This window comes from Nipponia nippon, unplaced genomic scaffold (assembly GCF_047370975.1).
Source record: "Nipponia nippon isolate SJK-2023a ecotype South Korea unplaced genomic scaffold, ASM4737097v1 scaffold_2, whole genome shotgun sequence".
Lineage (NCBI taxonomy): Eukaryota > Metazoa > Chordata > Aves > Pelecaniformes > Threskiornithidae > Nipponia > Nipponia nippon.
This window is the reverse complement of record NW_028262336.1, coordinates 29,971,379-29,984,523: the sequence shown is the minus strand read 5'-3', so window position 1 is coordinate 29,984,523 and position 13,145 is coordinate 29,971,379. Positions and strand designations below refer to the sequence as shown.

At 40.7% G+C, this 13,145-nt stretch overlaps 1 protein-coding gene across 1 annotated transcript; it reads left to right on the top strand.

Moving 5' to 3' along the window:
• The first annotated feature begins 23 nt into the window (after window positions 1–23).
• CFAP298 (cilia and flagella associated protein 298) lies at window positions 24–10,330 on the top strand. Its single transcript, XM_087756553.1, has 7 exons — window positions 24–377; window positions 2,595–2,762; window positions 4,510–4,577; window positions 6,709–6,867; window positions 7,360–7,491; window positions 9,708–9,803; window positions 9,903–10,330. Exons 1-7 carry the CDS (start codon window positions 239–241, stop codon window positions 10,011–10,013), a joined length of 873 nt encoding a protein of 290 aa, XP_087612679.1. The 5' UTR covers window positions 24–238; the 3' UTR covers window positions 10,014–10,330.
• Window positions 10,331–13,145: the final 2,815 nt, after the last annotated feature.

The window sequence follows — 13,145 nt, the reverse complement described above, 5'->3', positions numbered from 1 at the left end:
GGGTGGGAGGCACCGTTGCTCGCGGCTCCGGTGGGCGGGCGGAAGCGGGGCGGGCGGCGCCGCGCCCTCAGGGCGGCCCGGAAGCGGCGGGTGCGGCCGTTCCCCCCCCCCTCACCCCGCGCTCCCTTCCCGCCGCCGGTATCCAGGGACGCGGATCCGTTGCTGTGGGGAGGGAGGGGAGACGGGCAGCGGCTGCAACGGCATTAACGGCCGCCTCCTCTCCCCGAGCGGCCCCGCCATGGTGCGGCTCCACGTGAAGCGCGGCGACGAAAGCCAGTTCCTGCTGGAGGCGGCCGGCAGCGCCCGCCTGGCCGACCTGGCGCCCCTCGTCGCCCGCATCTACAACGGGAGGCTGAAGGTGCAGCGCCTCTGCTCAGGTACCGGCCCGCCCCGCGCAGGCAGGGCTGGGCTCGCCGCCTGCCCGGGCCTGGCCGCCCCTCCGGCGGGTGCGGAGCTCTGAGGCGGGGGGGCGGGCCGCTTTCGGAGCGAGGGGAGGCCGGCTGCCCGGGGCTGGAGCACCCCTCCGCCTCCTGGCTGTTCGCGCCCCGCTGGGAGGTTGCTTGGCTGCAGCCTCGCAGGAGGTCTGTGCTGGCTGGCGTGAAGAAATACCTCTCGAATCCCAGCTTAGCAGCACAAGCCATCCTCCCCTAAATCTAAGAGAACAGCGAATCCCTACCAAAGTTGCCAAGCCACGTGTAAATTCCCACTTTCTGGTATTTTGGTAGTCCTTATGTTTTGGGGAGCTTCCCACTGTACGTGGCCGACAATTCGTCTGTTGCGTGACTGAACTGCAGCGTGTCCTGTCCCACAGAGGCTGCGTAAATCCTTTGTGACCAGAGGCGTACGCGATATGTGAAGGAAATTCTCGTGCTGCCTAGTGCATGCGTGGTGCGAGGCATCCACTTGCCATGTGATGGAGAGTGTGGGTGTGTCTGAATTAGTGCTTTAGTTCAATTCGGGAGTCAACTTTTGAAAAATATTTACTGTTTGTCCCTGCTGACCACGCTTTGGTTCGCTTTGTGGATCAGCCTGGGAACACGTGAAGTGGGATTCCCTTCAGGTGAGACTGACCTGAGGGATGTGGTCTGTCTAGGCCTAATGTGCTCCAGCCTCGACTATGTTTGTAGTGTATGAGGCCATACTGAGGATAATCTGAAAGAAAAAAATGCCAAAACCCAAACACCGTGGTGTGGTGTCCTGGTTTCAGCTGGGATAGGGTTAATTTTCTTCCTAGTAGCTGGTGTAGTGCTGTGTTTTGGATTTAGTATGAGCATAATGTTGATAACACGCTGATGTTTTAGTTGTTGCTAAGCGGTGCTTACCCTGGTCAAGGACTTTTTCAGCTTCCCATGCCCTGCCAAGAAGCTGGGAGAGGGCACAGCCAGGACAGATGACCCAGACTGGCCAAGGGGCTGTTCCATACCATATGACGTCATGCTCAGTATATAAACTGGGGGAGTTGGCCGGGGGCCAGCAATCACTGCTCGGGGATGTGCTGGGTATCTTACATAATATAAATAATATATATATATAAATAAATACATATATAAATAAATAAATATATATAAAAATAAATATATGCCGGCTGGGGTTAAACCACGACACGTGGTTACCGTATTTTCAGCACTCACTCTTTCCACAGATCTGCTGCTGTTGCTCCACAGTACTTGCTAATTTAGTCTTAGCCTTTATGTTGTCATGTGTGTGCCTGTATTCCCAGCCACAGGAACGGAATTGCCATTTCTTGGGACTTGGGGTACTTCTGGTGTGTCTGTTGTGAGATGGATATGCTTTAATTAATGCGGTGATGGTAAAGAGGCTGGGGGGCCTTCAAGGAAAGGATGCTGTGAAGTGGGCTGACAGCTGGATAAGTTGTTCCAGGGGAAGGTAGTGAGTGTAGCTTGCAGGCCATGGATCAGATGCAACAGGCTAGACAAGAGCTAGGAAACCGAATCCACGCACTATCTGCTCTCGCTGCGTGAGACTGTGCATTAGTAACCAGCGTTTGCACCTCTTTGTTGTCTCAGCTAGAATTACCCTGTACCATTTTTTCTTGATTAGACATGAATTATTGTAGAGACTTTTTTATTTCATACTGGGTGTGAATCTGACCCCTTGCGTTGGATGTCACATGGACAAAGGTATAGGTAGCCCAGTTACGTATTTTCTGAACTGCAAAGAAATTTATTACTTTATAACAATAAAATGTGTTTCTATTTCAAAAGAAGTTGCTTTCCCGAAAGTACTTAGAAAAAGGAATATGCAGTCAGCTAAAGCTGACTAAGGAAGTACCAAAACGAAAAAGTTTATGGCCAGCAAGTATTGTCTAGGTCTGCATACCTGCATTGTGTCATTTGTTACATTGTTTCGTATATATGCAAAATGTATGAATTATAATGTAATTACAGCACATATAGCTATATATTTGTGTGTATATATATATACACCTTATTATTTATTCCATATACTTAGCTCTTTAGAAACTGAAGGCTAGGAGTAAGTTTTGCCTGCGTGTACATAATGTGAAAGGCTTTTGTAAATGATATGTTCTCAATAACACACATTTTTAATCTTGTTCTCTAAACACTTTAAAGAGATGGAGGAGCTGGCAGAGCATGGTGTTTTCTTGCCTTATAATATGCAAGGACTGACAGATGAGCAAATCGAAGAACTGAAGTTAAAGGATGAGTGGGCAGAAAAGTGTGTACCAAGTGGTGGAAGTGTCTTCAAGAAGGATGAAATTGGGCGAAGAAATGGACATGGTAAATCAATCGTAAATGTTTGTTTCTTTCCCTGCAGACATAGATAATCTATAATATAATGAGGAACATGAAAAGCATATTTCTGGACCTGTGACTTTTACCTCACTGTCCTAGAAGATGGAAAAAAATTAATAGATATTAAGTATACATATTTCAGGCCAGCATGTTAGCTGGTTCTTGTTTATTTGCTAATTATAAAAATAATCCGTATAAAAATAAGTAGCAGCTATTTTAAGAGCCTGCTTTCACGACAGATCAGCTAAAATATCAGTTACATAGGCAAGTCTTCTGTCTTGGATTAGGGCCTGGTGTAATGTTGATTTAAAAGCCTAAATAGCAGTCTATCTCTTCAGCACATATGTTATTTAACTGTGCAACTGTAGTACTTGGAAGTAAACTCCAAAGATAAGTAAACCATTATCAGAAGCAAGTTTTACTGTTTCACTTTAGTTTATTCTCCCCATTTGTAAATGCATACTTGTGTACCATTTTTCCCCAGAGGCTCCAAGATACATTAACAGGTTGTTTTCCTAATATTTCTCCTTTTTTCTCATTTGCTGTGACTCAGACTTACTGAACTCACTCCTGTCACTTTTTCCTTCTGGAACTCCAGCCAAGTGGTTTTGCCTTAGCACTTGGTATGTGCATTGACCACCACTTTAGAGTTGAGAGCGTGAGGACTGATTGCACAGAATAGACCGCGATTGTCTTCTTGCTGTCTGTCCCTGTACTCTTGACACCACAGCCGCCCCTGTCGGGTCAGCCGCCCTTTAGATGTTGATGGCAGGGCAGCTCAGTTAAGGAGGAATCTTTGAATAACATAGTCTTAACTTGTCATATGCAAACAGCTTACTCCAAGCGTCTTATTTTGGGGAAAATAATTCTTCTAACACAACACGTTGCGCAATCAAATTTAAGCCTTTGCTGAACTTGATTAAGAGCTTATATTATAGTAACGTGTTTTCCCTCCTGACTGCGTTCTCGGAAATAGCTGAGTGTCTTGTACGTAGGCACGCGGACAAAGCCTGTCTTGTTTGGCATGGGTGTGAGCAGTGTCAGGCCTTACAGTAAAAATTTGCAAGCAACATTAACATAAGGACAGTACCACTTGTAGTTGTACTTGGGCATTTATTTGTTAGTGGGAGGACAGCTTTGTAATATTAACAAAGTTATAATATTGAACAGCATGGAAATGTGGGCCAAACTAAATACCATCAAATGATGCATTTAAATGTTCAGCTGTGAATGAGTATGATTTAATTGGATTTTTGTTTTTGAGGAGAGGCTTTTTATAACAATTAAAATAGGTAACTGTAATATGAAATGCACATTGTATTTGCAAAACTGCATTTGCTGTTAGATTGAAATTTTAATTGGAAAAAAGTCAGAAAATTCCAAGCTCTTGTCCCTTTTGTGCACATCTGCCAGCACAGCCCGCAACAGTCGTAAGTATGGCATGGGAAAGAGAGTCTTGGTTTTGGTTGTGGTATGAGATTATGGCTGTTGCTTTCTACTCGGTATTTTTGTCCCAAATGAAGTTCCAAATACCAATCAAATGTCTTTGTGGCAAAGTAAGTTTGGCTCTCCGAGGACAAATACTATTTTGTTTCTTAGGTTAGTAATAAATATGGCAGTGAACTAGCAAACTTGTTTAATTTGCTAACAGTAGAGAATAACCTGGACAAGTCATTTGCTTGGTTTCTTTATAGTAAGTGTAGACTGTTAAATATCTGTCTCTACTTTTTAGCTCCAAATGAAAAAATGCAGCAAGTTATAAAGAAGACAATAGAGGAAGCCAAGGCATTAATCTCTAAGGTAAGCTTCCTGAAGTAGCATGTGGTATGTGGGACTTTCATAATAGGTGCTATGTAGTTGGGCAGCTTCAGAAAAAATAGACTTTTTTCAGTGCTAACATTTTTTGAGTAATATCGTGAAGTGATGTGAACAGTCTAATAAAAACTGACATTTCTGTTAATGATTTTCTTAATGGCTTCTGGCAAGCTGGTTCAACAAGTTAAGGAATAAGGTATTAAACATCAAGCGAATGCTGGCAGCCGAGACCACACTGAATGATTAAATCACATATAATTTTATCCACATGCTCTTAATTTGTTGTTGATGCATTCTTTAGGTGAATGCTTGTCGTGTTTTCTGGTGAAAAATTAACTGCATTCTGTGATGTTCCTGGAATAAAATACCTTTTGCTCATTAACATAGTCTTTCGAGTTTTATGTATAATTAATTGAAAAATGTGTTCTAATCTCTTAGATTAGTCCTTGGTTTTACAAGCACTTGGACTCATGCTCAGTCCCAATGAGTTTGTATATTTAAAGATAAGTGTGAGGGTTTGCCCTGATGGAACTATGGTCTCAATGATTCAACTTCATTTTACCAAATCTGTAGATGCTCTGTATTGTTTCTCAACTTTCATTTGACGTTGAAACACAAATTAAGTAATATTTATTATCAGGTTGCTTTTTTATAAACATCTGCAAGTAATTTTCTTCTCCCTACCCCTACAGTTCTGTGAATTAGTATGTGTGGAACTTTAAAACAGCTTTAAACCAGTTATGCAAATAGATAACGTTACTGAATTTTTAGTGTTGCTTGTGCACTTAAATTGGCCTTCTTGGCTGTTTCGTTGATGATAACAGTGTCATATCAGTCGTTGAGAGTGAGCAGCTCAGTGTTTCCAAAGGCCTCGTGGAGGCAAGCCGAGGAGCTGCCCTATTGCCTGTCAGTGCTTCCAATGCGCTGAGTTGCAGCAAACTTTTCCTGAATTGAGGCAGGATTTCAGCCAAACTGTTCTGAGTCGTAGCAAAATCTATGCAAAATGAGAGATGTTTCAGATTAAAGCTTCTGGACTATAAAGATTTTCTCCAGATGGACTGTTTTTTCTGTTGGATTGCATTTCATCAACTCTTGTTTCTAAACAGGGAGGAAATTAATAATATGTATTTTTACTTCTTGAGTCGAAAATACCTGCAGATCTGGTCTCCACTTTGCAGGTCTTCCTGGGTGAAACTTCCAACTATATACCATGTTGTCATTTACAATAAAAAGTTGCAAAATTGCCGCACTGCATGCTGACTTACTCCAGAAGTCACTGCCATTCACTGGTGAATGAAGTTAAGGATAGTTTGTGAAGTGGTTTGTTAGGTTCATCACTTTATAATGATGAAAATGAAAAAATATGCCTCTTTATTTAAAACAAACAAACAAAAAAGTTGATCATCTGAGATTAAGAAAACAATTGTACTTGCCAGTTAAGTAGTTTAAGCGCATCCACAAGGAGGCAACATTCTCTTACTCTCTTTTTTATAAACCTTGATACTTAAAATATTGGAACTATTAAATCCATAAGCAAAAACTTTTTCTTCTCTTCCAGATGTGTCTTGTTTTTCCTCTGTCTGTTGCAGTAGGGTTTGGAATGATCTCAAGTATTTGATCTTACAGATCTCTGCATAAGCCGTGCAATATGCCAAACTTTACTCTTCTGCTCACATGTGCTCTATTTTTTTTTCCCTCAAGTTTCAGGCCCCTTCTTTAGCCCTCACTTGAATTCTACTGTTTTGAATCTTGTTCATGAATCATAAGTACTTGGAACAAAAGACTCCCCATCCAGTTTCTGTGTTCGTATGTGTACTTACTTGAATGCCTGTATCTCGCAGGCATTTGTTGCTAAATGCCTCCTATACAATTTAGTGAAGGATGTCTCTTCCTCTCTGCCCCCCGCCCCAGTGTAAGCAAGCTAAATGGAGGAGGCAAAAGTGTAGTGATGTATTCAGAAGTCAATATTCAAATGAGAAAATTTGTGCTCCTAATAACTTTGTGCAGCCAGTTAGCTTTGCTCAAATATCCCACTGTTGAACCTTTGAACTGACTACAAAACAAAGTGTTTCTTCATATTTTTTTAACTTATCAATGATTCCTGCCTGTATTTCAGAAACAAGTTCAGGCCAATGTGTGTGTTAATATGGAGATGGTGAAAGATGCATTGGACCAGCTCCGAGGGGCTGTGATGATTGTGTATCCAATGGGATTGCCTCCACATGATCCAGTTAGGATGGAGTTTGAAGATAAAGAAGACTTGTCGGGAACTCATGTATGCAGTAATGTATTTGGATTACATGTAGTGCCTGGGTTGAATATGTGCTATGCTGTTCTCCATTTTATCAATGAAGGTTGTTTTCATTTGCATGACAGATTTTGTTTAATATTTTTGTCTGATAGTTTATGTAAAAGCACGCCAGTAGCTTAACTAGAAAAAAGATGAATGAAGTTTATTTCAAATGCTACATACAAAGTTCAGGTAAGTCTGGGACTCATTTTAAATAGCTTTTCATTTCATTCTAATGCCAGTATTGAGAATTTATTGCCTAAAGTGTTTATGTTAGATCAAGACTGAATGGAATATGAATGAAAATGCTGTAGATGAGTATGAGGAGACAGATGTAGCAGAAGTATAGTGTAAAATTACACTGGTCTTTCTGTTAGTAATTCCAGAAAGATTTTCCCAGAAAATTTTTCTGGTTTTGAAAAAAAGCAAAAAAACAACACCTCCCAGCACTTCACCTTGTTTGTTTATTTGTCACAGGCTGGACTTGAAGTCATAGAAGAATCAGAAGCACAATTATGGTGGGCAGGAAAGGAGTTGAAAGAAACAAAGTTGCTCTCTGACTATGTAGGGAAAAATGAGAAAACAACGATCATTGTCAAGATACAGAAAGTAAGTATCGCTGGGAGATTTCTTCACAAGTTATTCACCTTTGGCTGTCTAATTCTCTGTGGAAGAGAATTGTCCGTAGGTGTATAAAATGGATTAGATTAGTTCTGTCTTGAGTGTCTTAAAACTGTACATCTATTTTAAGGTTTTAATTTATTATGTTCTAAGTTTTTCTTTAGTAATTCCTTTGCCTGTCACTTAAATACTGTAGTTGCTATTACTTGCTCCATAGCACTTTTCTAAAGTACAGCAAAGAGGTATTTAAAAATAGATGAAATACAAACTGAAAAGTTTTAAAAAAAAAATCCCTCAGCTGGCTCTCAGTTCCATCTGAGTGCAGAGCACTGACCAGACCTAGACATTCAGTCTGCCCAGTTTTTCTAATTCTACTTGTGAATGTTTTTGTCTCCATATTCTGGCCTTTAAAAAACAGTTTTAATGTTTTGTGCGTATGTGGTGTATGGATACCTCTCATCCCCCTTTCAGTCTGTTCTGTGTCTGAAAGACAGTGTCTGTAACTCAGTAATTTCCTGCCTGTGATGCCCTGAGTTTCTTGATGGCAGGTCCTCAAACTGTCTCAGTTGCCTTGGAAATGTGGACATGCATCTTCTTTGAGAGCACACGGGTTGTGGAAGAGCCTGAACTTGCGCTCTCCCAAAGCGTTCAGTGAGAACTTGCTGAGCGCTAGAAGGTAGAACAAGCTGCTGGGCCTGCACCACCCAGTTGTGCTGCAGCTCACCTAAAGCTCCCAGCTGACATTTTTTTAAAGAAATGAGACTTTCCAGCTGTCAGATGTGGTGAAGCAGATGAGGCCTTCTGTGTTAGTTGTGAACACAGGTCTGAGTCATCCTCTGGAGTAATGAGCTAAAACGAGCCCAAGATCTCCTGCTGCTCCTCAGTTTTATAGACCTGATGCTTCAGGAAGAGCCAGCCATTAAGTGTATACTGGTGCCTGATGCAATGGTCGTGTTCTTGCAATATCAGAATTAGTACCAAGCTACTGGGACTGTTTGTTATTTTTTTGGACAAAGTGATTTTGTACTAACTGCGCAGTTGTGTTTATCTCTGGTGAGAATGCCATACTCAAGGGAAGAATGTTTGGTGTTTCAGTTCACTTTCAGAGCTTTGTCAGAAGATGTTCGTGTGTGTGTGTGTACGTGTGTATATATATATGTGTGTGTGCGTGTGTGTGTGTATATATATATATATAAAAAATTACCACATTCAAAGGGTGCTTTTGTGAATGTCAGATGTCTCAGAGTACTTAACCATAGCTCAGAATTACTCTGGAGCTGCATTTCACTTCCACATCAGTGAGAGCTTCTCTGCCACAGAAAGCATTAATGTTTATGGTAGAGGTTTTTATCTGCAGATTATCTCTTATTATCTGCAATAGAATTCCTCAAAGATAAGTCAAGTGATTTGTGTGTTTGTCATTTAGAAGACCAGAATTGCTTTCTTTTTCCTATCAGGGTGACTGAAAAATTGTGTGACAACTCAACAGCCATTGAAGTGTAGGCTCCCAGGAAAGTTGTCTTACTGTTTCATCGGTTGATGGACCTCTCCAGAGAATGCAAAATAGTGCAGTGGTTTTCTATCTGACAAGGAATAACCTGCATTCTTGGCTTGGAAAGCTAATTTAAACCACCTCAAACCCTTTTTGTTCCAGAGAGGATTCACCATCTCCATTCAAACTGTTCTGTTTGCTATTGTTGACAATAGCAAACATCAGCTATTTTCTGCTGTGTGCATCATTTCTTCCATGAGGAGAGTTGCCTGGAAAAAAAAAATTCTTTTATTTCTAGTGTTTTGTAACTGCCTGCCTCCCCTGCTTTACCAAGTCATATGCCATCTTGAGTCTGTATTAGCAGGGGAGCTAAAGATGGATGGGCCCATCCTGAGACATCTAGAATGGCCTTAAAGCAGAGAGATTTATTATGTCTTTTAGAGCAGAAGTTTAAGTAAAATAAACTCAATCTTGTTTGCATCTTCCATTGATGTCCACAGAATTGACAGCATGACTCAGATGCTGAGATGAAAAAATAATTCTCACTTGAATGCAGCAGAAGTTTCTCAACATTTATTTTCCTGTCCTGAGGGACCTTATTAAGTTTGAGAAATCCTATTGTCTGAAGAAAGATTTTGCTATCTTTTCATAGCAGCTTCTCTTTTGTATCACAAACGCTATCATAAAAAAAAAATTACGATTTCCTTTTCAGAAAGGACAAGGAGCTCCAGGGCGTGAACCTCTGATTAGTCATGAAGAGCAAAAACAGATGATGCTGTATTACTACAGAAAGCAGGAGGAACTTAAGGTAACAGTGTCTTTTTACTGTATGTGAGCTGTGCTGTTGTAGGCACTAACTGCAGGTTGCATTCATTACTGCCTTCTTAACCTGTCGTTCTGTTTACAGAAACTAGAAGAGGATGACGATGACTCATTTCTAAATGCTGAGTGGGCAGACAACCATGCTTTGAAAAGGCAATTTCATGGTGTAAAAGACATCAAATGGGGGCCAAGATGAAGCTCTGCATACGCCTTTTTGCCTCTTTAAGCTGTTTGGTTGATACACTAGTTTGCAACGAGGAGTTGTGTCGTGTGCGGTAGATTCCGCTGACAAAAGCTGAAATTTTCACTTCCGTAGCAGATGCCTGTTTCAGCCTTAGGTTTTCGATAAATGTTTACATTTCTGTGTAACTCTAGCAGCACTTGTCTCTGCAAAGAATAGAATCAATCCTGTTGAGGTTCGTTATTTTATTAGAAACTTGTAATTTGAATATTGAAATATTAAACTATTTCATAGATAATATATCTAGTAAATATGCACTAGAATGTTTGGAATTGTTGTGAGTGGTCTTTATACTTTCTTCCTGATTCTTGCATTTCTTTTAGATGGTACGGTCTGTAGAAGGTAATTTATTTTATAAGAAACCAGTTTTCCCAGGCTAATCCAGTGAAAGTTAGTGATTTTTATGTGCTTGTTTGCATTTCAACATAGCTAGTTCCAAACTGTCATTTTTAAATGAGTTGACCTCTTAACAATTGTTTAAAGGAGGTATTTTTATATAAACACAAATAACACAAAAATCCTTGTGGAATGCTTCATTTTCATTCTTTTGGTTTAGTTTTCATTGACATTGGAAGCCAGCCTAGTGATCTCATTCAGTTTAACAAGCTGTTAGCCATGATGCTTTTATATAAAGATTGACAGAAATCTGTTTACAAAAGTAAGCATCATTTGCAGGTAGACTGCATACGATAAAACCAAGTTTAATAGGGCAAGATCTCTAACATGGAAGTACTTCTAAGATTATGACTGGATTAGAAGTGGTTAGTTTCTAACAAATCAGCATTTTAAAATGAGAAGTAATGAAATTTATCGGAGAGTGTTTCCGCTTTATGCTTGATGATTAGGATCCTGTTGCTGTTTCTAAAACGTATCATCACTCGGTTCTGGGTTCAAGACTTGCAAAGGAAATGCTAGTAGACTTGAAGCAATGTTGTGTCTGTTTTTGCAGGGAGGATTCTGATTTGGGATACTGTATGACTAATGGATAATTAAATCTCTAGAATTATCTAGGTAGATAATTAATGTTTAGAAACAAGTTGCTCAAGTTTTACATGTTTATACTTCTGTGTCCTTAAAGGAGATGCTTTTCTATGGAGGCAGGTGCATATCCTCGTCAGGTTGCTGAGCAGTGGAACGCCAGGATGCCCTGAAAATTCTATGTGAGGATCAACTGAGTGTTTTAAAAAGAGGTGAACCAATGTGGGCACTCACAGCCAACAACTAAAACCATGCCTTCGTTCACACCCCAAAGCAGTTGTCCCTAGGGCAGCAGGGAGCCAAGAACGCCCGCGTTTTCAGTTCTGCAGCACAGAAGGGCGAGCCAGCTAAGGATGTTGGTTTTGTAGTTTGCACCAGGCTTCAGGACACGAAGTTGCCCCTGCACACGTGTGCTTCCTCTCCACCTGAGCCAAACTAGATCACATTCGCAAACTACATCAGTCTCGAGAACAGGCAGTTGCTCATCCGCACGTAGCTTAAGTCAATTTTTAATGTGAAATATTTTTTACAGGTGCCATGTCATGGCACTGTGGTGCTAGGGCTTCTCAGCAACTCTGGAAGTCAGATGGGTTACGTTGGCTGTCTGAAGTTACACCCACATTTGACATTTTTCATTGATAGTTTTTCTTGTCTTATTCATGCCCTAATCCTCGTGTCAGGAGGGCTTAGTGGCAGAGACATTTGAAAACACAAACGTCTGAGAGATTATCAACCAGAAGCTTCCTGCCTTGCCAAACCTGCCAGTGCAACAAGATGGAAGTAAATTCTGTGGTCGTTGAGTGTCCGCTAAAAATACCTGGCTGTGGCTCTCCAGATTCACAAATCTCAATACTGCTGGCTTAAATCTCTTTGCTTGCTTGAGTCATTGTAGAATAACAAAAAGAAAGTGTTTTGCTAGCTGTTTTTTTCCACTGCAATGACAAAGTCATCATTTTCTTTAAGTATTAGTATGGTTGAAGAGACGTGGATCAAGTTAAACTGAAGTGTTTGTTGAACTTGCAGCTAGAAGTTTGAATACAGAAAGGAGAATTAATGCCATGAACTATTAATGGTGTTTTTGCTTCAGTCACGGATTGTTTTAGGAAAGTTTTGTGTCTGGTAGTTTTTCTGGAATATCAGCTTTACAGTAACATGTTTTTTACCAAAAAAAAAAAAAAAAAGATCAGTATGTGGGATTTTTCTAGGTTGCAAAACTTAAAATATTTTATATTTTAAAACTGCTTGGAATTATTTCAATGTGTCAAGAAAATGGAGCAGGTTTTAAAAGAATACCTTGTTCTACCACTATGTCAGATGACAATCAGTGTCCTGTACGGTTCTTTGGAGGTTTTTTAACCATCTGTAGCTGAAGGCTTTTTTCCTAATGTGTTCCTTTGCTATCATCAAAGGGTGGTGTGAAGAAAATCTGGAAATACTTGATTTCTTAATATCACTGGCATCAGTGCAACCCACAGAGACATCATGAATCTTCTTGATCCATAACTGGGATTGGCAGCACTCAGTGAAATCATTATAAAACCATAAAATGCATTTGTTTATTATAAAAGCTGTTAGTCACCTAGCTCCAGCTCCAGCTCCAGTCGTACCCATTGTAAGAGGCCCAGGTTGCCAGAGGTGTTGCTATGGCTTTTAAGGGGGCTTCTACAGATATAAAACCTCTCCCTCTTCTCTCTCTCTTGCAATGCTCTCCTTTCACAGGGATGCGTACGAATGCTGTCTGAGGTCCCAAATTTCAAAACAGGTTCAGGGAAGTAATTATTTTGTTTGGGCAATTATATATATCCTTCCAAAAAATCAAATTACTATTTATAGATTAATGACTTAGGGTTGTTGCACATTTGTTTCCCTCTTTTCCAGCAATGTTCTAAAATATTTATGTCCTTTTGGCAGCCAGAGAAAAATGTAGCCCTGTTTATAAGCTGCTAAAGCGAGTTGTGTAGCAGCCTGGCACATTTTCTATCCAGGGGGGAGTTAGAACCTGGCGGTTCCCAAACTGAATTCCTCCAGGGATCTCTTTGTTTCCTGTGCTGCTTGTGACAACGCTTCCCGCTCCCCAGAATCCCATCTTTTCTGTTTAAGAAGCCGGCT

Excerpts from the sequence above, each read along its gene's own strand:
- CFAP298 (XM_087756553.1), top strand. The coding sequence starts at position 239 with ATGGTGCGGCTCCACGTGAAGCGCGGCGACGAAAGCCAGTTCCTGCTG. Across the intron at positions 6,868-7,359 it reads AAGACTTGTCGGGAACTCAT|GCTGGACTTGAAGTCATAGA; the intron begins GTATGCAGTAAT and ends TATTTGTCACAG. Across the intron at positions 7,492-9,707 it reads TCATTGTCAAGATACAGAAA|AAAGGACAAGGAGCTCCAGG; the intron begins GTAAGTATCGCT and ends TTTCCTTTTCAG.